Source organism: Eurypyga helias, unplaced genomic scaffold, assembly GCF_000690775.1.
Source record: "Eurypyga helias isolate BGI_N326 unplaced genomic scaffold, ASM69077v1 scaffold8271, whole genome shotgun sequence".
NCBI classification, from domain to species: domain Eukaryota; kingdom Metazoa; phylum Chordata; class Aves; order Eurypygiformes; family Eurypygidae; genus Eurypyga; species Eurypyga helias.
This window is the reverse complement of record NW_010230207.1, coordinates 19,851-45,084: the sequence shown is the minus strand read 5'-3', so window position 1 is coordinate 45,084 and position 25,234 is coordinate 19,851. Positions and strand designations below refer to the sequence as shown.

The 25,234-nt window shown below is 38.7% G+C and overlaps 1 protein-coding gene across 1 annotated transcript in view; it reads left to right on the top strand.

Annotated features, from left to right (window-relative positions):
* The window catches only part of LOC104516357 (dual 3',5'-cyclic-AMP and -GMP phosphodiesterase 11A-like), a gene marked incomplete at its 3' end in the record, with an annotated part of 83,137 nt that overhangs the window by 38,159 nt on the left and 19,744 nt on the right, over positions 1 to 25,234 (top strand). The window contains exons 2-9 of the mRNA XM_010160660.1: positions 1,991 to 2,080; positions 4,231 to 4,371; positions 8,202 to 8,266; positions 13,023 to 13,158; positions 16,094 to 16,169; positions 17,598 to 17,665; positions 18,025 to 18,117; positions 21,454 to 21,504. Of these exons, the coding sequence (XP_010158962.1) occupies positions 1,991 to 2,080; positions 4,231 to 4,371; positions 8,202 to 8,266; positions 13,023 to 13,158; positions 16,094 to 16,169; positions 17,598 to 17,665; positions 18,025 to 18,117; positions 21,454 to 21,504 (720 nt within the window). The remainder of the gene's footprint in view (positions 1 to 1,990; positions 2,081 to 4,230; positions 4,372 to 8,201; positions 8,267 to 13,022; positions 13,159 to 16,093; positions 16,170 to 17,597; positions 17,666 to 18,024; positions 18,118 to 21,453; positions 21,505 to 25,234) is intronic.

Below are 25,234 nucleotides of genomic sequence, written 5' to 3'. Positions count from 1 at the left end.
TGGTGAAAAGGATGATGTAAGTCAGCAGCTTTCCAGACTTTTGACATTTCATAAACCAGCTTTTTATGGATGTCAGTTGCTATATAGAGTCGGTGCCTGGGAATTTGGATTCCGGAGAGCAGTGTTTTTCAATATTGCAAAATCATATTTTCTTCTTGCTAGAAAAGACATCTTTGCTAGCTGGTTTTGTGATGGCTGAAGGTTCATAGACTTCTTGTATGCCTTCCATTGCCACAGTGTCACATTACTTTTGAGAACAGAGGTGTCAATGTGGGGGCAATAAATACTAGTATTTACTTATTTTTTATTAAGTAAAAATGTATCCAGTCTCACTGTGATGTTCATAATCACTCTAAAGGTCAGATTTTTCTCAGGTTAAAGTTTTTCTGCTTTGCATCGTTTACTTGGCTGTGGCATTTAGTACTGTTACAAGAAAATACAGATAGGATTTTTGTTTAATTTTAGAAATAAAATCTGAAATAAAAACTGAAATATGCATAATTCTCTGAGAAGTTCTTATCATAAAAAAGAACTCCCTCTTAGCCATTTGTTAGAGTCTTAGTTTATTTTTTCGTTTAATGTACTTTTTCCTGCAGATCTGCTGTGCTAGTCAGCTAGTTTAATCACTGCCTCTCTGAAAATGTGTTTATAGAGTCTAAAGTGTGTCATTTTCCATCAGAGGGAACCATGATGGGAAGAGGACAAAAGTGTAAATTACCAGTATAAGTGTATTTGTGTGCACCCTTAAAATCTGCAGTTATTCTGACAGTGGCAACTGAGAAGGTGCAAAATTCAGAGGATCTGAAGATCCTTTTAGAAAACTCATCGTTACTCGGGCATGAACTAAGTAGACATGTAGCCAATGGAGTGTTTAAGGAAGATAAAGTAGATCAGCAGTTGCTACTGTTTCAGTTCATCTGAATTCTTGCACATCTTGGGGATTTTTTCCTCAGTCTCAACAGCCTGGTTCGCTGGGTTAGCAGTAATTTTCTAATTAAATGGAATTTCAAAGACAAATGCCAGTTTTTCAGGGCCAAAACTTGTCACAGAAAGGATTGCTTAGAGTTGATCTCCCCACTGACACAGACCAGAGAGAAGGAAGGTTAGCTGTTGCAGCATTCTTTTGGCTCTGTTAACAGCAGAGTGCCCCAACTCTCACTGGCTTTGCAAACATTAAGGCTAGTCAGCACTTATAAAGCTTACTTAATGTCTCAGACCTAAGACTGGAAGCCACTTGGCAGAGACGGTAACATTAGACTTACCAGTATGTGGCTTAAAAAGGCTAATACTATTGGACTTTGATCCATTGTCATACTTGTGAAAGGACAGTCCTGCAAGTACTCAAGTATTTGATGAACCTAGTTTATTCATTTCCTGTGGAGTCAGCCTAAAGTCATCTTGTGCACCTCAAGATATTTTCCCAGTCCCTTTTTTCCATTCTTTCTTAACGTGTGGTGATGCATTTAAGGCCCAATTTCTCAAGCATGTTCTTTAACCTTTTTCTTTTTTAGTTTTTACTCATCAAGAAGATAATCAGCTTTCTGACTAATAGTTTTGGACCAATGTGCTGTGTGCTGCTGTGCTGATACTCTCCAAAATCTATATCCTCTAGAAATCAACAGGAACATGATTCAAGCAGTCCAGAAAAAATAAAACATAAACCTTTTTCTAGGGAAGCTGTAATTTAATGTAATCTTCAGCAGACATTTTATAGACTTGAGAATCCATAGTTTTCCAGACAAGTTGTAGAGGACCCTCATTGCTGGGACCTGTGAACTCAAACGCATTTGTTCTTCCCTACCCATTTGATCTCTGTTCCACCTGTTTTATGTGCCTTGCCCGTGATGATTTTCTTTTGTTCAGTGTTCTGCTGAAGAGTGCGTGAGCTGAGACCTTCCTGGGACAAGTCACCTAAGTTTAGGTCTCTGCTAGTAACGTGAGTGTCTAATTGCAGTTGTTTTTAATGACTGGGAGTTTCTTTTGTTACTAGGTAATGCAGATGTATCTTCCATTCTGTGGGATTGCCATATCCAATGCCCAGCTATTTGCAGCTTCAAGGAAGGAATATGACAGAAGCAGGGTAAGTAAAAAAAGGTATATTGGACCAATATCAACCCTTCATCTTTTGCTCCTTCAGGAATCCTTCACATTCCAACTATCCATACGTGTTTACTAAGACAGTTTCAACTATGTTTTATTTTAAAAAATGTGTTTTCAACAGATCACTATCTTGACTGAGGCAGCAAGCAGAGAGTGTGGGAGGGAAATACGCTCATGGTGATGGCTGTTGTTTCCTGATGTCAATTCCATGTTTTGTAGTGCTGAAACAATTGCAGTTGTGACACAGACGGTGCAGGAGAGAGTGTTACTTTGGCAGAGATTCAAACTTCTATAAAATTCCAGTAATATAAACCCTTTGCCATCCTGAATTTGTAATATTCAATTCATGTGCAAATAATGTGGGCATATCTTTATAAAAGTAAGCCAGAAAAACCCTGTATGCGAAGGGTTTTGACAGCATGTGTCTGCATAGACACATTACTCATGTTACTCATGAGTGCTGATGCCATGGATGAGTTGGGACAGGAGGCTCTAAAGAAGTGAAAATAATGCTGAGCTCACATGTCATTTACTTCTCAGAGAGGTCTTTATTAAGAAATAAAATGCTAATTTTGAGGTTGTTTGGTTATTTGGCTTTTTTAAAATCATGTTTCCTGTAGTGATGGGAAATGATACTTTTATTATTGTGGATCACAGCTCCAGAGCTTCAGTAGAAATACCACTGGTAGTGTGAAACCTATTCTTGCTTCACAAAGAAGGGGAAACTACAGTGGGGTGGGTCTCTGTGTTGACGACAGACATTTGCACGTTCAGAATTTTGGTGCTTTCTAAGTATAGAAACAAATACTTTTCCACTGCTTTTAAAACTAACAACAGCCCTATCTAATGGTGTGTATATTTAAGGGTCATGAAGTATCTGAGCTTGTCATCTGCCCAAGTCTGACCACAGACTACTATACTTTGGGGTGGAGATATGGGGGAGACCTAGGGAAAAAAGGTTTTTCTGGCAAAGATTTTTTTCTGTTTGATGTTCAAACAAAATAATTGTTTGACTACATAGCGACTTAAAATTTGCTGCAGATTCCCAGCCTGCAGGGAACAGTGACAGACTTTTGAGGAGTCAGTGTTTAATCTTCTGAGGGAGGCATTCAACAAAAAACTATTGGGGACATTCTCATTCTTCTTTAGAAAATGGTAAATTCTGGTGGTTGGCCACATCAGGAAATTGGATTAGAAATACAGATTCTTTGTTTCTTGTTGCCACTTCAGCCATGCGAGGTGTAACAAATATAACTGCCATTTGACAGCTACATGGTGGCCTGTATTTAATTGCATTTCTGACCTGTTGGTGGTCTTTAGCTTTGTCTTGTCCGTGGTTGAAACTAGTTGGCAAGTAGTATGTGATGGATGAGCCCAAACTTTGCCTTCCCTATGGACCTGGAAACCAATGGTGGCAACTTGCAGTGACTGTGACCAACATTTTGGTGATGACCGCTGCGTTGGGAGACATAAGACCACTGATGTTTATATGCTTACCATATGGATGTTCTTTGGTGTCACTGCCCTAAACCAGAACAAAGGAAAAAGCATGCTGCTTTGAACCTGTGATAAGAAAGAATACAGCCTATTATTTCTGGAGTTGAAGAAATGAGAGGGGAAGCCCTTCATTTAAAACACTGTATTTTACAGACAAGGTGTTAGTGGTAAAGACTGGACCGGAGTGCTATTGGACTATGGAAGTATTTATGTGGGTGTTTTTCTTTCAGCTTTGAACATGCAAAATGGGTAATAAATTAATAAAATGGAGTTAAAATGCACCAGCAAATTGGATATAGCAAATCACCTAACTCAGTCTATACTCTGTACTTGGAGAGTTGCATTACAGCTATTATTCCATTTTTGTACAACAGTGAAATAGTTCAGAAGATCCCATTGTTTGCTAGGAATTGGATTGCGCCCAGTTCTGAGCTAAGAAATACTTCTTTCTTTCTTTCTTCAGATACCCCCACCCTAATTCTGTTGCTACAATCATTAAGAACTTTATCTGGATGAAGATTTCAGTGGATCACTCATATTAAAATCGACCCCAGGCATTATGCCTCCTTTGCCATGCTCCATATGTGTATTAATTCTACAACCAATGCAAGAATTTTCTGTCCTTGTATGCAGGCTTTACTGGAAGTAGTGAATGACCTCTTTGAGGAACAGACTGACTTAGAGAAAATTGTCAAGAAGATTATGCACCGGGCCCAGACTCTGCTGAAGTGTGAACGGTGCTCAGTGTTACTTCTGGAAGATATCGAATCGCCAGTAAGTATGGCTGCACATTCCGTGAACAGGCTAATATTCACGTGGTGGAGGAGCTGCTTTTATTGTGGTGAAGCTGTTTCACATCACATGTAAGTATTGAACAGCAAGTAGTCTTCCATCATGTAATTCTTAAATTTAGGTTTGGTACAGGTTGAACCTTTATCAACACCACAGTTGTGTTTTAACCTCGGCAGGCAGCTAAGCCCCACGCAGCCACTCGCCCATTTCCCCACCCCAGTGGGATGGGGAAGGGAGTTGGGAGGGTAAAAGTGTGAAAACTTGTGGGTTGAGATAAAGACTGTTTTGTAGGTAAACCAAAAGCTGTGTGCACAAACAAAACAAAACAAGGAATTCATATGCTGCTTCCAGTCAGCAGGCAGGTGTTCTGTCATTTCCAGGGAAGCAGGGTTTCATCACCTGTAGTAGTTCCTTGGGAAGACAGGCCATAACTCTCAAAGTGCCTCACTTCCTCTTCCTTCCCTCAGCTCTTATTGCTGAGCGTGATGTGATATGGTCTGGGATATCCCTTTGGTCAGCTGTCCCGGCTCTGTCCCCTCCCAATCCATTGTGCCCCCCCAGTCTGTTCACTAGGGTGGCAGAGTGAGAAACAGAAGACCTTGACACTGTGTAAGCACTGTTCAGTGATAATAAAAACATCCCTGTGTTACCAACGCTGCTTTCACCACAAATCTAAAACGTCACCTACAAGGTACCAAGGAGAAAGTTGCCAGAAACAGCATAGTCACTCACATAGAAACCGAAAGGTATGTTTGTGATGCCTTCTGGTCGTTGGAGGTATTTAATGGGTTGTGAGTTGCTGATAGATCTGTCAGTGGTGTGATCCAGCTGACAGCTGTGATTCTCAGTTGTGTGTGTGATGGAATTAGTGCTTACTACAGAGAAAGTAGGACAGCCTAACTGAGAAGCAAGATGCTCCTGTGGTCTGCTTAAAAAAGGAAAATGACATGATTTGTTATCAAATATTAATTTTCTGACTTCCTTTCTTTTGTGCTATAGCCACTAGAAAGAAAGAAAAATCCTGTCTTTTTAGCTTTATTTGAGTTTACCTGGAATTTATGACCGTGCTAACTTTTTCAGGCTACTGGCTTATCAAATGGGTGGTGCTTGCAAGCAGTTTCAGAACCAGAAAGAGCATCACCAACTAAATCTTTAATGCTCATTTTTAGAACTAACATTTCTGCATACACTCCGATAAGTAATTATTCAGACATCTTTGTTGATTTTTCTACAGTGTTTGTACTTTTGCATCTGTTATTGTTGTTTAACTGTAGCAATGTGAAATACTTATGTAGTTTCTATTCTAGTATGTAACATGTTATCAGGAAGAAATTCTTCCTGGAGAGGGTGGTGAAGCACTGGAACAGGTTGCCCGGAGAAGCTGTGGATGCCCCATCCCTGGCTGTCTTCAAGGCCAGGCTGGATGAGGCTTGGAGCAACCTGGTCTAGTGGAAGGTGTCCCTGCCCATGGCAGGGGATTGGAACTGGATGGGCTTTAAGGTCCCTTCCCACCCAAACCCTTCTATGATTCTATGTTACATCTGCATTCAGACTACTGGTCCCTCAGAAGTAGCAGAGAAAAAGAAACTCATTGCACATTTGTAACTGGCCATCCTGTGTGTTCAGCAATTCGGTGGGCTTTGCAGCAGTCAGTGTCTTCACAGTAGTCAGGTCAGCTTCTGAACTTCTGGTGAACTTTTTTTTGTGATGTACACTGTTTTTAATGTGAAAGAACAGCAAGACAGTAAGGGCTGAACCTGACACACAGGGAGTTTTTTCAGCTACTTTTGGTGGCCACTACTCCATGGGATTTGTTCCTTCCTGAAAGTTTTCCACTCACTCTAGCTGTTGGTGGGGGGTGTGTTTGGGATTAGCTATGTTTGCATGTTTTAACAAGTTTCTTTAATACTTTGCAAAATAAATAATGAGGACCAGTCTCAGCTCCTAAACGATGAAAATGCCATGAAAAGAGAAATCCTCTTGTTATTTTGACCTGGTAATTGTTCCCTGAGGTAACAGAAAAATTCATTGGAAAAGACATGTGTGCATACAAATGTCTAGTTACATACTTATTCTTGTGGTAGGAGGAAGCTTTTGTGTTGAGCAGGTGAAGTGAAAACACAACTTTCGGCAGTACTGAAGTATGGTTGTATTTTTGTAGTTGGTCTGTCCACCTGTCCAAGGAATAATTATTTCATTGCAGAGCTCTGTTAAGTTGCACAGATTGGATGCAAGATACATGAAAGCATTTGTCAAGACTTGGGTTTCATGCACAGTTCTGAGAGGGGCTTTCACTGGCACTTGGTAGCACTGCCGTTTGTAGGGTATGACAGCCTCTTCAAAAATGTTTAACATCTTAATGGCTATTGTTATTAGTAGTACAATGTCACTGCCATATATTGGTGGCTCCCCTCAGGATTTTTAGGCTATTCAATGCAAACTATCATCCTTTCTACTGATTTGAGGAGTAGTTGAAGGATAAAAATGTTGCTTGTAATATTATTCTTTTTTCTATCCCAGTATCTCTGGATTCACTGACTCCGTAACTGATTATTTGATGCTGGGCTGTGACAAGTCTAAATGATTATCAGGGAGACAGAATCTTCAGTATGTGTGTATGACAGAAAAAAACCCTCTTATTTTCTTTCCTGGGGGAAAGATAGGATTCTCATTTCATTTAAGCTAATAGAAATTAAGTACATTGAGTGGGGGATGACTTAAATTACACTAGCTTTCATAAAAAGAGGATTGAGGGTTGTATTTCATTTATATATTCCCTGTTATATAATTTTAATGTTTCTAGTTTATTTTCTCTTCCCCCCCCCCCCCCACTGATTTTGTAATTAGAAGATGCAGTTCTACTACATTCTTATGAAATGCCACTATGTTTGCAAGTATAATATGATTTTTTGTTTTTTAACAGTACATTGTATTAGTAGCAGGCTGTGGGTGGCATTGTTCACTTCATTTTTCTGCTCCTGGTACTATTTCTACCTTTGAGCACACAGGGTTGTTTTTTTTCCAAACCACAGACAATGAGTTCTTGTCCCTCTAGACTGAATTCTGAAATTTGGACAGCCAAGGTAGTCAGTTAAACCGAAATTTTTTTTCCAAACACTTGTAAATCTTAGGTTAATTTGGAGTAGGAAAGTATCATCCTGCCACCCACTTGGTCATTTTTGAGTAGCAAAACAGTTATTTTCCTGATTTCCCCCTGTTTTGGAAGGTTTGCCTATGTATCAAAATAGTTTGCCACGGAGTAAGTCAGTGTTAAGACTTGTCTAAAACATTGTCATTTCTACACCACGTGAAAAGCTTTTACAATACAGAACCAGAGTTGGAAGATGGAGACTCATACCAGCATCCAAAAACATTGCCTGTGTTCTGTGGTGTCACATTAGCCACTCTTAAAACATTTCACTTACGTGCTTCTGGCATGTATGTTCTAAGAAAATGGGTCGCAATTAGTAGTGCAAATGGGTCTTTCTGCTTATTTTTCTACATTAAAAATAGCAAAGTTTGGGTAAAGCTCCATAATTCATGTTCCAAAGCCTTTTGGAGGGAAGCATATACTTTTGCAGAAAATAGTTTGATGAAGAAATATAATGATATTATTTGATTTGATAAATTTTGTTACTGAACTGTGCACAGTGTGTGTTTTGAACATGAATTCTCCATTGGAGGAATACGGACTGAATCTTTATTCTAAGACCATTAGATAAAATATGGTTTAAATATAGGAGCCTTACATTAGTTTTCTTACATGTTTATTCATCTTAATAACCATTTTAAATTACTTTTTTTTGTGACAGGTGGTGAAATTTACAAAATCCTTTGAGTTGTTATCTCCAAAATGCAGTGCTGATACCGACAACAGGTTAGTGCTCGTGTCTTCTCTGGTAATGGATTACTTTCTTTCATATAGTTTTAAATTTGCTTGATCATAGTTTTGTTTTCATATGGAGGTTTGTGTAGATTTGAATGAATAGTCTCAGCATACCCGTTTTACTCAGACAAGACTCCTGCTTGCTTCAAGTGGAGACCTGATGGGATAAATATACATGCCTATGTTTTTATATATATGTGTGTGTATATATATGTGATAATATTGTATCAGTGTTGCACAGAAGAAACCAGGAAATAACTGATGTCTTTTCATTGTTGAACTTGTGGAGAACACACGAAAGTTGTTTTGCACGGTGAATGCTGAAGTAAAAATTATGGAATTATTTTAGATTGTTTGTTGATCTCTTACAAAATGCCTGCTTCCAGTTGTGTTGAGCGCCTTCCAGTAGAATTTTATTTCTGCTCTTGTAATCAAATTGGAAAGCCTGAAAGCCTCAGAGAACATGTATTTCCTAGAAGTTGTGTTTCTGTGACAAGACCTTGTTTGGGAACCCAGTCAAAATAAAGTTTTTTTTTGTAGTACGATCTATATTTAGACAGTGATAAAGAGCTAATTGTTAGTACTAATACAAAGAGCTTTTTGTCCATGTGGGGTTACTGTATTAATTCCTACAACTGGTAGCGGTTCACAAGATGTCCTACAAACCAAACGAGCGGATGAAGATTCAGGACTATTGCGAGAAGGGTTCTCCTGTCTTTCAGGGCCCAAACTCCCTGATTGTCATACACATTTTATGCAAATCAATTCATACTTCTTCTGAATTAGACATTTCCATGTCAAATGACTGCTATAATGATAAACTTAGCCTTCTGTCCCACTTGCTATCCACAGCCAAACAAATTTAAGATTATTTTGTTCTTTGCCATATTTAAACCCTTAAAGCAGCTTTAAAAATATTTTTGCCGCCTTTTGTGCTTTATTTGTTCACCTCCAGTGTGGTAAGAAGCTGCTATTCCATTAAGGTGAATATGCAAATTGCACTCTGGATTACGACAGGTTGTAATTTTTAGTGATATTCATGGATCAATCTTGGTGTTACAAAATGAGGTATTGTTCTTTTTAAAATGTGCAGAGTCTAGGGCCACACAGGAAGACAGGTAGAAGCTAAATCTCTTCCATGCCTATCCAGTAGTTGAGAGATGGGAATGGTGAGACAGATGGAAAAGGAAAGCAAGTTGCAAAACCCAGGAATGTTTAAATATAAGTAAATAATCTGCTGATTCATCTGGGAATCACAAGTAACTGCATTTGACAGAGAAGTTCAGAGCAGCAGTTGGTCTTTCATAGGTCAGTTAAACTGTTGAAAATACATTTCTTTTGTTCAGGGACAGGAGTATGAATCAAGAGATGTGGTTGTTAGTCCTGTTTTTCTCAAACTTGATCTGTAGCCAGATTAGTCAAAACAATGTAGAGTGGTGTCAAGATAACCAAGCTGGCTCATTTCTTGTTACCATAGTTATATTAGCATGTTACCAAAAAGCAGTTTGTAGTAGCCTGCTCTGCATGTAGTCAAGATTATTTTATCTTTAGTCTGAGATAGGAATAAACACATGCAACCTGGTAGCTAGTCTTTATAAGGTTTATAAAGCCATATTTCTGTCTCTCTCATATAAAGGTTTATTGCTATTTCTTTTACTTTTCATCCAGTGGAGAGTGAAGTTGGTTTTACAGAGACCAAGATTAGACTGGCAGATATGATGTCACATTTGGATCTAGCACAGGCACAGCTTGAGTTATTGGCACTATAGAGGGAAAATAAAGGTTATTTAGGATGCAGAACAATGCCGCGAGCCCTTGACATTTGAGCATTTTTCTAGTGAGTTTTGCCCTTTTCATTCTACATTCTGCAGGTCTAACTGATGTAAAGACAAGGAATGTTTCATGTGGGAAAAAATGGCAAGATGAGTTTGTTTATCATCACACCAAGTGAAGATAAATACTATGTCTTTGAAATTTTAGTGGAAACTAGAAGGGATTATAGGTTGGGAACAGTTCTAATGTAAGTTTTATCTGAAAGAGAAAGAAGCTCCAAGGACAGTATAGCTTTTTATGTCCTAACACACTTTCTCATACAGTTTTAGAATAAATTAGCTTTACTTTTGCCCTTCTTACATCTGGCTAATAACAGTTCACTGTTTTGACCCTAAATATTGTAGTGAATACTCATATGTTTTTTCTTTGCTGTTGGTTGGAAAGAAATACCTTGCAAGACCACACTTGCATTTATCTGTTCAGTTTGCAATTTTCCAGCACACGCCCTGATCAAGTTTGTTTACCCACAGTGATGCTCTCCTTTTTGCCAATCATTTTGTTCTTGAAGTATGGGTTTGCCAAGTCTCCTAAATTTTCTCTTCCTTTGAAACAAGATTATGTAAATCTTAGAAGCCTTGAGGGTTCAGTTCTGATCTGTTCTGGATGATAATGAGCCCGAGGGATGGTGCTGTGGGCTATGTCTTTCCTGCACAGGAGAATTCATCTTGGCAGATGAAGTAGCTGAGATTCCAGCTCTCAATCCTGAGTACCAGTGGTAGTGGAAAAGGTTAGCTGTCAGAGGTAGAGTGTGGGTTGTGTAGGAGGAAATATCAGTCTCCCTCCCACTTGTGCTGGTACAGAGAAAATGCTGAAGTCCCTGCTACCGCCATGTCATCAGTACTGTCCCTGGCATGATATGCACTCAGGTATCACCCCACTCCCTGCAGTATTTCTATGCTTAAAGCATCTTTCTGCTCTTCTAGTCCTAAGAGCTGGAAGGATTCGTGTCACTGTTTAGAGACGATCAAAGGTACCTGTGATTTTGGCTGTACCACTTCCCTACTGTGCTTTCCGCCATCCCTGTCAGGGAGGCTCTGGGGGAAGAGAGCAGTGCAAACAGCTTCATAAAGGGAGTCTGCAGCACTGCTTGGTGCTCTTGAGCTGGGTGTCCTCTCTTGCCTGGCATGCAGTGCTCCTGCTGCTGCGTAGGCAGGACAGGGAGACAGTGGAATGCTGCTGCCTGCCTCAGTCCAGCAGGACTCACTCATGGCTTTCCATAGCTTGGAGAAAATTGTTGCTTGTGGTTTTTAGAGTGGCTTCTGAGTGTTCTGAGCAGCTGAGGGTGGAGGGAGCCAGCTGGCTGTCATTTCCATCAGACTTAAGCACTGATATTTCCTCCTACTGGAAGCTGAGTGCCTCTATTCCAGAGTGTATCTGTAAAGCACTTGCTAGGAATGAAGGCGATGTAGTAGAACATACTTTTAAAATTTCTTCCTGAATTATATCTTGTTTCTTTTACTTGAATTAATTTGCTGCTTAAAATGTTTGACACCCATAATCCAGTCTCAATTCAAAGTGTTGTATATTATAATATCATCCAGATTTGTAAGGTATGAACTGGGAGCTCTGCATTTGAAATTAGATTCTTATCCTTAGAGATTTTTTGCTTCTCAAGTATTGATGTTATGAAATAAATTTTAAGTTATAAACATAAATATTTTACTTAGCTCAAAAACATTATATTTCTGTAAAGGTTCCTGTCAAAGTATGCACATAACATTTATTACAGTCACTTATCCCAAATGAAAGTTGATACGCTTAGATTTATTTGTGTAAATCATTATCTTTATTTATGGTCTTTTAAGAACATTGAGGGTTTTTTTTCAAATGAGTGGCTTAGTTGTATTAGTCTCTAGAAAATCAATGCAGCCAAGAAAAATCGATCCTTTCACTTTGATTGAGTCTTCCAAGCATTTTACTGTGCATCCTTCTTTCATTCATGTGCATTACTTTGAGGCTTCAAGCTGTTGTAGTCTTTTCCATGGCTGTTCACAGTCACTTTTTTCTAAGTGAAGTTTCTCAGGTGTTGAAAATTGATCCATTTTCTTCTCAAAGCCAACACAAACATTCATTGTTTATTCACACATGAATAGCTACCTCTTGCTAATGTCAAAAGCCTGTCGGCAATAAATCAGTGGGAACCTCCCTGCTGATTAGATGACGTATAAGGTTAGGATTTTAAGGTCTGTGCAGATACTGGGTTTCCTGGAGAAGCTGTGGTGGAGTGTGGTGATTTGAGCCCGTAATTCTAGTGTCTCATTTATTGACAGCTCTCTAGTCCCTCAGTAGTTGTGGCAGAAGCTCAGCCAGGAAAAAAAATTCATAAATTGTATGTCTACTTGAATACACCTGCTGCAACACACTTACATTATTGATTATAAAACTTAGCTTATGATCCTTTCTTCAACCACTCAGGTCTGGCATTTCAGACCAAAATATAAAACAAACAAACAAAAAACACACAAAAAACCCCCAAAAACACACACACAAAAAAAACCCCGAACATGTCCCTTGACAGGAAAATTTTTGAAAGTATGACTTAAAAATACCTCAAAATACTATACTAATTTAAAAAATCTTAAAAATTGCTTACTTTTAGGTAGCCCTACAGGAAATATTATTTAATCCCACAGAAACTTTGAGCATAATCCCATTCTTGACTCATTTCAATATCGTATGCCATATTTACTTTACTTGGAGCACCAATTCACTTTTCAATAGAAAGGTTGTTTAAAGGACAGAATTTTTGATGTACCATTTTAATGAATACCAAATTATTGTTCCATAGATAATGCTTGGTAGCCACTAATAACTGGGCTGTTCTGCTGTTTCTATGAATGTGCCTGTAAAACATGCTGGACTTTTCAAGCAATGTTGATTGTATTCTTTTCTCCCCTGTGACACCTTTTGATAGTTTCAAAGACAGCATGGAGAAATCACCATCTTATTCTGACTGGCTAATAAATAATAGCATTGCTGAACTTGTAGCTTCCACGGGTCTCCCAGTGAACATCAGTGATGCCTATCAGGATCCTCGCTTTGATGCTGAAGTAAGAGATTTTTAGAAATTTAAATAAGTCACATTTTTCCCATTGCAACTAATATAATTTTATAATTATATCCAAGCGGCTGTAAAAGATAAATATTTATTTTGAATTATTTTTTCTATCCAGTATGTCTTCGTTCTGATCTGCTGGTGTTGACATGGCTTTATGCAGTAAACACAGGTCACTGAATTAGTATATTGCTTTAGTCAGTTAATTAGTCTGTCCATGATTCCTTTTTTTTTTTTCTATTCATATGTGATACCTTCCTTTATCAAGTGCTTTGATATTTATGCAAACCTATTTTTATTGCTGAAAATCCCACTGTTGGTGTTTAGTGTTAGCAGCACCATCATTGTTAGCTGTTGGGGTGACTGGGACTGTATACACAGAGTGTAAACAGAACCAGTATCTAGAGGGACAAATGTTGTTTGTGGTCTAACTTAGCCAACTAACCTTTTAATTTGCACAGATAAAATACACACACTGGATTGGTTATTTCTTCAAGATACATATCCCTGCTAATAAAAGTTGTTTGTGTATCCTAAGGTATTCATTCCAGTCTCATTTAGGAAATTGTAGATTTAGATAAAAACATATACATATATTTAACACCTAAATAAATGTTATATAGAAGGCATATAGAAGGACAAAATCTTCACTGAATTCTGCTCAGTGAAACAATATTACTACGGGGGGACTTGGTCAGCAGTTGGGCAGCACATTAATCAGTGGACAGCCTGGGTCAGCAAGCTTGCCAAACTATATTACTACAGTAAGTGTGCTTGGAAGTGTTTCATGTTGAGAGTTTGCTTGGTTTCCAGTTTTATTCCATGTGTCATTAACGGGATTATCTCTCAAGCCAGAAGAATTTGTCAAAACAAGAAAAATAAAAGGGGCCTGCTGTAAAAGTGCACAAGAAAACTGTGGTGACGCTAATTTGTTCAGAATTTCAAAAAGTACAATTAATGCCTGGGATCTATTTCTTGCCAAAGAGATATGCTAAAATAAAGCATGCCAATCCTGGCTATGTTTGCAGTTGTACTTTTAATATATCCTGTCCTGAATAATTCAACTGTGTATTTGCTTCACTGTCAGTCCTTTCCAAGTCAGAGGCACTGCCCAGTTTATATGGAGAAAAAGAAAACAATACAAAGGGCAGTAATCAACTTTTATTGGTGGGTTCCTATGAAAATTTAATTCTTAAATTCAGTTGTTACAATCAGTTATTTCCACAGTCAAGTGTAGTAAGAGGAACATATTATCCCTTATGACTTAGAATTAAACATACTTTTGCAGTTATAAATGGATATTCTGTTCTCTGCTTCTGTTATAAACACTCGCCTTTTTTCTTTTCAAACATTAATTGTCATTTTCAAATGTTGATGCTCAATTTTCAACTCATTCACCAAGAATTTAGCACCAAAGTATTTTCACTGAGTTCATTTTAAGATGTACACCTAAGGTGCTTGGTCCCCTACTCCCATGGATTTCAGGTGGCACTCCAAGGTGATTTCCGTGATGAGTTCAGAGTATGTACAAATCAGCAGTACTCTAGTAAAAAATGAGCTGTATCTTTTGCTAGCTAGGAGATCCCATACTGCAGTGATCCCATCCTGCCTCCAGTGTATGAATTATTGCTGGCCTTTTCTTCTATTGCAGGTTGCCTGTAGCACTGGCAGTTTTAGTAACAGAGCATCTCCTGTGTCAGTTGTTACAATCAGTTATTTCCACAGTCAAGTGTAGTAAGAGGAACATATTATCCCTTATGACTTAGAATTAAACATACTTTTGCAGTTATAAATGGATATTCTGTTCTCTGCTTCTGTTATAAACACTCGCCTTTTTTCTCCCAGAACATTAATTGTCATTTTCAAATGTTGATGCTCAATTTTCAACTCATTCACCAAGAATTTAGCACCAAAGTATTTTCACTGAGTTAATTTTAAGATGTACACCTAAGGTGCTTGGTCCCCTACTCCCATGGATTTCAGGTGGCACTCCAAGGTGATTTCCGTGATGAGTTCAGAGTATGTACAAATCAGCAGTACTCTAGTAAAAAATTAGCTGTATCTTTTGCTAGCTAGGAGATCGCAGTGATCCCATCCTGCCTCCAGTGTATGAATTATTGCTGGCCTTTTCTTCTATTGCAGGTTGCCTGTAGCACTGGCAGTTTTAGTAACAGAGCATCTCCTGTGAGTGGGCTCATCCCACTCTCTAATCCCTTTTGGAAAAATATTTTTTCTGCAGATTTCACTGCAATGACCCTGAAGAATAAAGCTTATTAACCACAGAAAAGAGAGAATCAGTGACACTTAAACTGTAAAGTTTTAGACTATACAAGAGAGAAAACAATAAATGAGGCAGAAATTTCTCTTCTGAAATACAGGACAAATTAAACCTACATTAAAAAATTCTCAAAACTGTTTTGACCTTATCTTTGCATTTCTTCCTAGCTTGCACTTCTGCACAATTCCCTCCTCCCTCTTGCCTGCCTTCTGAAAAGGCATGATTCCTGTAAGCCCCCTTTTACAGCTGCTTTGCTAAATCCAATTTCAATTTGACAATCAGGAAGCATGTTTCTAAGTCCCACTTATTCAATGCAGGTTGTCTCTACTAATCCACCGGTGTAAGTAATCTAGGAATTGTCTGGACATTGCCTCAATTGCAGTTTGTCTTTGATTCCAAATCAGAGTCAAATAGTGTAAGTTTTCTGTGACCCAGATGTTTCTACTTTCTTGGTCAATTTTTAGAATAAACCTTGTGACTTTTGGTTAATCTTTCTGTGAATGAGGCGGCAGCAGAAACTTTTTCTGAGAGCTGATCCGTATGGAATGACATCTGTAAACATAAACTGACTCCTGGACATTTCTATTGCTAGAGTTTAAAATACTGCAGATGGTTCCTACCACTAACAGAAGCTCTCATTTCTCCGTTTTAGGCTGACCAGATTTCTGGTTTTCACATAAGGTCTGTCCTGTGTGTTCCTATCTGGAACAGCAACCACCAAATAATCGGTAAGACCTTCCTCATAGCTGCATCATTTTTGTGCTACTGTAAGCTTAACTCTATCTTTTTAATTGTATGTTCCTTTTTCTTCATTTTCCCAGCTGAATATTGTTACGAAGTTATGCTACCTAGGATGCATGCTAAGTATCCAAGAAGGGATGTTTTGACTTTGGATACTGTATGGACTTTTTCAGCTTTCCCATAGTGCTGCTGTTAAGTGATATATCGTGTTGAAATGTGAGATGGGATGAAAGCAGAAATTCTAACAGCATTAGTGAAAAATGTTTGACGTGCTCTGATACTTTTCTCGGGTCTCCCTTCTTTTGTACACACTCGGGCAACAGTTTCTGTGGTCCAGCAAAGTGGTCATTTCCCTCGCTAATGACAAACTGCGCAGCCAGGGAAGCCTCTCGTGCCGGAGAGGCAGTGGCAGCTGTCCGAATTGCCTGTGGCAGTGGCGTGTGCTGGATCAGGACGCACAGGATTTTAGTGCTTGTTTGACAGTGTGCTTCTCAGCTATGATACGCCTGCCACTGGCCCTGCATTACACCTGCTTTTGGCACAAAAATGAGGGCCATTTGTAAATAACAGTGCCAGATTCCTCTGTGTAACTTTCCACAGAAGAATTCAAGTCAAAGCAATAGTGGTTTAAACCGTCCGGGCAAGACTTGCATCCCTGCGTGGTGTGGCTGTCAGTGAGAGCCAAGATCAGGCATGCAGTGCTGAAGGCACTCAGTGCCGTGTGGGATCAGGATCTTTGAGCTTATTCAGCAGGGGTGATATGGAAGCGCATATTAGCTAGAAGAAGTAGAAAGAAACTGAACCCTTGACTGCTGATAGCTCTTACAGTAGTTTTCGTAAAGGCAGATTGTAGCCAAAAGAAATAGAAATGGTTTGTTGCAGTAGAACTCAGTATTACTTCAGCTGAAGCCAAGACTGTTGAACACTTTTTCAAGATGGTTTAAGGAAATTAATTTTTTTTTAATTGTTTCTATATATTTATGGACCAGTCATGGACAAAAAGAGGCTTACATACCCAGGTGATGCCAAACCACTGAAGATTTTAGGAATGAAGGCATTGATTGAGCAAATTATATTAGCAACTCTGGATTGCTAGGACAACTTACATGATTGCTTTTAGCAAAGTCCTCAAGTTCTATCCCAAAGAGATCTTTAACCTTTTGTGAAGAGCATTGCGAGTAACTTCTAGACTTGCAGTGTTGTACTTGGAGCATTTGGAAGGCAATAACTGAGTCCTGGTATCAAAACAATCAGACTTCCACATGCTTATGTCTGTTTAATGGTTTTCCAGAATAAATATTGGCAGTTTTGCTTTTCAGTTTGAAAGACATATTTTAAATGTTACCAGCAAATAGAATATTTGGCATTGTGAATTAATGAATGGAGATTATAATTAGTATTAACTCTTTCTAAAGGGGTAGCTCAAGTGTTGAACAGGCTCGATGGGAAACCCTTTGACGATGCTGACCAGCGGCTGTTTGAAGTAAGAGACATTCCAATTTCTAGCAATAACATACTTTTTCATCAGGATTTGGTATTTCTGGGTAATGCTGCTTCAGCCTACTCTAGGGAGGGGGAAAGAATGTTGTCTGTATTTGTGGTTTCACATTAATTCTCAGAATTCCTCACTTTATAAGGTTGCATCCTAATTATAAAATAAGTTTCTTGTATCTTTCTCATCTTGTTGAGGCCAGTGACTTACCTGCATTCTCAACATAACCTGTCTAAGCATGAGTATTCCTAATATTTGCATGCAGTTCCTTTTGATGAGTAAACCAGCATTCATCTTTGTTATAATTGAATTATAATTTACTTTCTTTTCTTTTTTCTCTGTGATTTTAGGCTTTCGTTATTTTTTGCGGCCTAGGCATCAACAACACAATTATGTATGACCAAGTGAAGAAATCCTGGGCAAAACAATCTGTGGCTCTTGATGTATGTGTACATCTTAATGAAACCTTGCTCATGAGTGTCACGTGTAAAGGAGCCTAGTGCTTCTAAATTTATTGTAGTTAGCATCATTTTCTCTGTCTACCTCTCTGCATTTTAGTGTTGTCTTTCTAAGGCAGTGCTGAAGGGAAACTCTCAGGGCACACTTAGCTATGGATCTCATGAACAGCTGAAGTAATTTTGAACCTGGGTATCTCATTTGATGCCTATGGTTTTTACATTAGAAGGAGGGACAGTGATGATGGAGAACGTAGTTTCTTACAGATGTAAGTGTAGGAATTAATCTAGGCATTATGTGTATTTTCTTGTCCATCAGTAGCTGAAAATTCCTTGCAGTTTCATAATTGAGAGAGCTTGTTGTTTTTCTAGTGTCATAAAGTATGAGTGAAATGTACTGTGAACAGGACAAAATTTGAAAAAAGTGATCATCATCATCATAGGAGGTTTTTAGTATCAAAAGCAGCACCTGCTTAACCCTTATCAGATATGGCTTTTGCTGAATAGTCAGAGCAGGATGGCTGGCAGCTCAGTGAGAGCTCTGCTGTGGGTTAAGGTCCATACATAATGCCAGGTCTGGCATTCCAGCACATCAAGTCCTTCTGTAAAATACATACAGAGTAGCTAAATGGATGGAAAGGTTTCTCTTGTTTCTGTCTCATGCCTTTGTAGGAATTTCTTTTCCTGTTTCCACCTCTGCTTCATGAAGAATGAGATCTAGCAACTCCTGTAAAACAAACTTTAAAAGGCACAATATTTTTAAAAATATGATATTTTTTAAACTTCTGTAAGCAGATTCAATAATAAAGCACTCTCGTCTATTAGATTCTGGAGATTTTAATCATAATCATATTAACAATAATCTTGGTGAGAACAAAGCTGGGAGTTTTTAGGATAGCTTTTCAAATTTACACAATTCCTACTAAAACAATAATTAAGAATGGTTTGAATGAAATCTGAGATCTTTTAAAAAGCATTATGCAAGACTGATTAATCTTAAAACATACCTCCAGTGAAAGGGTGATGCTGCTAAGATTTCTGTATTACTTTAAATTTCATATGTGATAAGAGAAGAAAAAGATCTCGCTGTCCCTGATGCGTGCACCCTTTAACTGTAACTCCATTGAGTTTATACAGTACCCACCATTACAACATGAATGGCATGATGGAGATATGAATTTCTCTGTACTAAACCAAAAATTAAACCAAACTGGATTGCTAGGAAGATGGCATATATTTTTCCTTTTCTTTAGGGTTGGAGATATTTATTGCGGATCTATCCTGTAAAGCACATAGACATGTTAAATCTCTTTGAAGTCAATAGGACTGTTTGTGTTAGGAAACATTATAAGTTGCTTTTTTATTATCCCTGTACATGTATTCATTTAGGAGGAAAAGTTAAAAACTTTCCTTTTCAGGCCTCCTGCAGAATTCCTTACTCTTTACATATCATGGGGTTGTGAATGACTATAAACCCTCGTATGGCCCAGATGTTTGTGCAGTATTACATCTTAGAATAAATAGTCCTTCTGGCAAGAAAAACCAAGCAGTGCCAGATATCACACTTTGTTAACTTTCATCCCTGTGTATCCACTAAGTTTGTTATTTACTACTAAAATCAAGGATTTTTATATTTCTTGGTTTAAAACACTGGCTTCTTTCTTTGATCTAAAAAAGACTCGTAGCCATATAGCTTGAATGTACATTATAGGTTTGATGAATGGCCACTATACTTCAGTGAAGAGTAATTCTTTCAATGAATGAGCTACAACTCATGATAATATTTGTGTAAAGTGATTGAAGATACAGTGGAAAAGTACTGAACAAAAGAATGGTATATGCTAAAGGGACTCTGGATCCATTTTTCAGTAGCAGAATACTTCATTAGCATTTGTGTATTAGCTAGGATGGCAATGAGTGGCATTTGAAAGTTGACATCAATATCAGATGTCAAATAAATCAGTTTGATATATACCATAATAAGTTTCTTATCCAGATGTACAGATACTGGTTTTCATGTAGAATTCTCATAAGATTGACCCATAAGCAGAAGACTAAAGTAAATAAATTATGAGGAAAGGTTGACAGTAGGATGACATATGGTTTAGAACCAAATTTTAAATACTGTTTTATATATTAATAATTTTGCAAATTTTGCATCTTTAAAAGATCAAATTAATATTAAGGAAGCCTGAAGATCTAGAGGGGTATAATGAGAACATTGGTGAGAATTTTGGTATTAAGTATAATCTATCATAGCAGAAGGCAATTTTACTAATCTTACAGATTGCTGAGAGAAGCTATGATATGGTTGGACAGAAAAATAGGCACTATTTGAGGAAGGACATGATGTATGGTTATAGAAAGTAAGGCGTGGGACAGAACATGTACATTGGTGTTTGTTATTTATTCTTTTATAGTGCAGGAATGATTTCCTGTACTGTAAAAGATGACACCTCTAAAATTGATATAACTAAATACATCTTTGGACTTATTGCCACAAGGTATTGCAAGCCAAGGGCATTTGAGAGAGACTTCAGATATTTGTATGAGTAACAGAGACATTAATAGATGAAAACAATTTCAAAATGAGAAATAGATGTCAGAGCTTTGGCGCATAAGCAGATCAGGTGTTGCTGTGTGGTGAGGAGGACCTGTCCTTGCCAGGAGCGCTCTGGCTCTGTGAGCTTCCTCCTGGACCAGCACCTCATCCCACATGTAGTCAGACCTTGGTGTGTCCAGTACACAGGGTGGCTCTTGCACCTTCTGCGGTGATTGTCCAGTGCTGGTATGGTCACAGAAGGCTATAATGCATGCCATGTAAATGCGTGCATCCTTACAGGCAAAAAAGAGGAAGTGTGCAGTACTCTGTGCTTTGTGTTTGATGTTTTCATCTCCAGAATGCTCTTGAAGAGAATGTCAGGCATAGAGGAGCTCATTTGCATGCAGTGATGTGCCACTAGCAAAGGCAGTAAAGCTTTACAGTATAGCAAAAGGCATTATTTAAAGTCTGTAAATCTACTGTTATTTTTACATTAAATTCTTTCTCTTTTAATTGTAGAACTCCGGGAGAACAATGTCGGAATGCTTGTAATATTAAATTACTTACCCTCCATGATTCCCTATAAAATTCCCTGCAACATAAATGCCAAATGTATACCTGATAACCTGCAATTAGTTATTATATGCTGACTTTCAGAACTGAATTACCATGCATAAATATTATTTTTTTTAAACATCATTGATTAGACTGCAGTACAGAGCCCTATTATTTCTACTTGTCAAGTCTACACAAATGTTTTTTTGTCTTTTATTCCGGGGCAGGTGTTATCTTATCATGCAACATGTTCGAAGGCAGAAGTTGATAAATTTAAGGTAAGAATTTAAGGTTTTAGTTATTTCTAAAAATATAACAGTAAATTAAAATGGCTGTAGATTATCTGAGAGAGAAGGTTTACATCAAAAGCAGAATATCATAATTAATAATGAGTTACAAAGGATGTATTATTACATGTTAGGCTGTTAGGCAGTGAAGGTGGAAAAAACCCCCACCTTTTAGAGGTTAAAGAGCTGCAGTGCTGGGTGCGCAGCCACAAAATACCATTGTCCCCGCACCAGCTGCTAGACCTGCACATCGGTGTGGGTTTGGTGGCTTCCTCAGCAAGAACCACCATAGGGAAGACCTACCACAGTGGGAGGTGAGGAAGAGACTAGGGAAAATGAGAGGAACTTGAGACTTTACACGCTTTCGGTGTGGAAGCGATCCTGTGATTACTATGCAAGCAGAGCATTCACTATCGAGGCTGTGCATAGGTTCAGAAGGCTGGATGTGAAGGTGAGAAATCCTCTTCTATCTTCTGTAAGCGCCCTGGGAAGAACTGTGAAGCGATGTGTGCTGAACGTAGCATCGCTAGGGACCGGTAACTGTGTTCTTGCTGAATCCTGCCTTGCCAAGGTGTAGAGTAGGGGGAACGGTGAGCTTGCTCTTTCATCACTGCCAGCACTCCAGAGCTGATTTTGTGACAGGCTTTGTTTGTCCTTTTCTGATTGAGGAAACACTAGGGAAACTTGGTGGCACTTGCCTTGGCTATGAGGAGTCAGTGTCACAGAGGGCTTCTCAGAGCTCTTCGGGAGGCTCTCGTGCAGGGTATTGGTGCTGGTATCCTGTACACAACATGCTTCGGAGATAGTGTCGAGGTCTGGAAGGAGATCTGGACTGTTGTGACCCTGCACTGCTGGTGTTCCCTGCTGTGGCTCCCTGGCACCTACCTGGCTGAAAAATATCTGTCTGATGGTTGTGTTCACACTTGGCTGAGTGGCTGCAACCTGCTCTGTGCCATTGGGATGGTTGTGGTGGAAGGGGGAAGCCATGGGTGACTTAGCAGAGCTGATACTGGTGAGTTACCTGGGTTGAGGGAAGGGTAGCTGCTGCAAGTTAGTTCATTAGTTTGTGGATTATTGCTCAAAAGATGCCTGTGCCTTAGAACTCTGTTGATACCTGGTGATAAGGGTGTAATATTCTCCCCCATTTGTAGGTACTGGGGCTGTTACCTGCCCTTTTGTAAACTGAAGATTAGATTACTGAAATATTGCTGGAATCAAACATTCTTGAAGAACATTCCAGCAGTGCAGACAGCAGAAAATACTATTGTGTGCTTAATATGTTATGTCTTATGTTTGGCAAAAGGTACACTGTGTGAGAGAGTGGAAAGAAAGGAATAAAGGGCCATAAATATTTTTTCTTTACCATTTTTTTAAAATTTTAGTTTCTCTTAGAATAAGCACCTGTAATACAGCTTCTGTGACTGTCAGGACTCACCCAATATCTTTCTACATACCAGAGGCCCATACTTCTTGGTTGCTCTCAGTCCTTGAAAGACAATTCTCTGTCATGGTCTGTGTCGTTGAAATAAAAGCCTGCTACGGTACTCTTTGGACCTAGATATGAGTGTGATGACGAGTTATTCTGCTTGCTTTCCTGGGAGTCTTCATGAATAGATTTGCCGGTCTCCAAGAAAGGCAAGTCTTGTCATCATCCATTTATCTTGAAGACATGTAACTACCCATTTAATGGTTAATGATAAGGTAAAGGGAAATGAAAAGCATGTATTCATTAATAACCCAAATAGATATGTTTTCATGAAGAACATAGATGAGGAATGTAACCAATTTACATTTAAACTAAGCTGAGATGCTTTTTCCCTTTCCTATATCCAGTTATCTTGCTTGTAATTATTGACAAAATGAGTGCCAAGTAGTTTTTGTTAATGCTTTACACCACTGATTGTAAACAAACGTAACAAAAACCCAGAGAGGACCCAGTGCATCTTGTGGGCCGTGGACAGCGAGCTCATTCCCAAAGAGGCCATCCATCCATGGGATGAAATTGCTCCCATCTCCCCCCTTGCAGAGCTCTTGGCAGCTGGTCTCCCTGCTGAGGTCTCCTGGGGCATCCTACCCTGAAATCACTGCGCTTCTCTCTGTTTATGATATTGTTATATTTTGTATAAGCTCTTTTGTTATATTAGGGTCATCTTCTAGACTTGACTGGCTAATAAACAATTCCTCCCTCTGAGGGTATTTGGGGCTAAAACAATCCCCTGTCCCTTTGGTGATTTATTGGCAGATGTCATAGGAAATGTGCACTACAATTTCCCCGATGTTCTAGTTCAGTCAGAACTAGAGCAAAGACACAACAGAAACATCTAAATGAGAGTAATGCCAGTAGTTCACTACTGGCTCTTGACTGACATGTGACCTGACAGTAGTTAATGACTTTGGAGTGACAATACTTTTGAGTTGACAACTTTTCAGCATATTACCCCAAACATACTGTAACTGGACCCCAGTTCAAAATAATTATGTATTCTTCCCCCTAGTTCAAGTTATTTCCGTCTTTGTGATCTTATTTTTTTAGCCTAAGATCTCAAGAATATTCTGATACAAAGTGAAAAATTGCATGTTTACTTGAAGTTTATTTTTCCTCAAGCTTTTACCAGTGAGTTAATTTTATTGCATTACAGAAAGCCTAGCAAGACTAGTTAAAGTTGATTTTCTTCTACTAGAAGTTTTGTCAATAATTTCCTACTGTTATTAGATGAATTCACAAATATACCTGCTATCTTTTTAAGAATTAAATGTAATCACTGTGAGCAGGTTCTGTGAAATAAATAACACTTATTTCTGTTGCTACTAATTCTGTCTAAGAATTAACAAAACAGAAAAAACAAACAAAACCACAACAAAACACCCAAACAAAAAACACCCCACCTTAATAATAAACCCCTAAGAAATTAAATACCTTTCTCCAGATGCTAGGATAGGAAAAAGTGCAGAGCACCACTGATTGTGGAGCTGGAAAATCTAGTGGGAAGTTCACAGTATAGAGCAATGAAAGGTGAGTGTATTTCTTCCCAGAGAGGGTGGTGAGGCACTGGAACAGGTTGCCCAGAGAAGCTGTGGATGCCCCATCCCTGGAAGTGTTCAAGGCCAGGCTGGATGAGGCTTTGAGCAACCTGGTCTAGTGGAAGGTGTCCCAAGGGGGGTTGAAACTAGATGGTCTTTAAGGTCCCTTCCAACCCAAACCATTCTGTGATTCTGTGATAACGGACCGTGTCATGCAGATGGCCTATTCTGTATATGATTTCTACAATTGTCTAAAAACAAAGCAGCAACATAGATTTACATGCAATGGGGGTTTTGCCTGGTTTTGAAGGGTTTACAGTTCTGCTGTATATAGCTTCTGGAATATAGCTTTCACTAATAAAAACCTGAAAGCCAAGTTTAAAAATGCTTATCTGATTAGAAATTATTCTATTAATGAATGGAATTTTTTTTCTCAGAAGAGAATATAATTATGTGTCATTACTGTAAAAATTCATGTCACCAGTCCTTTTCATTATTTGCATTAAAGCTTTTGGGATTCATTAGCACTTAGACTAGCAGGCACATGTTTCTCAGGAGGCCAGCAGGAGCAGGACCAGTATAAGGCTCAGATGCAGCGTAGGCAAGTGCAGCTCTGCTGACCTGGGTGGGGCCACCCACTCAGTCTGCTTCCCAGGGGAAGTGGGAATGAAAATTCATGCCCCTAACCCAGTGAGCTTGT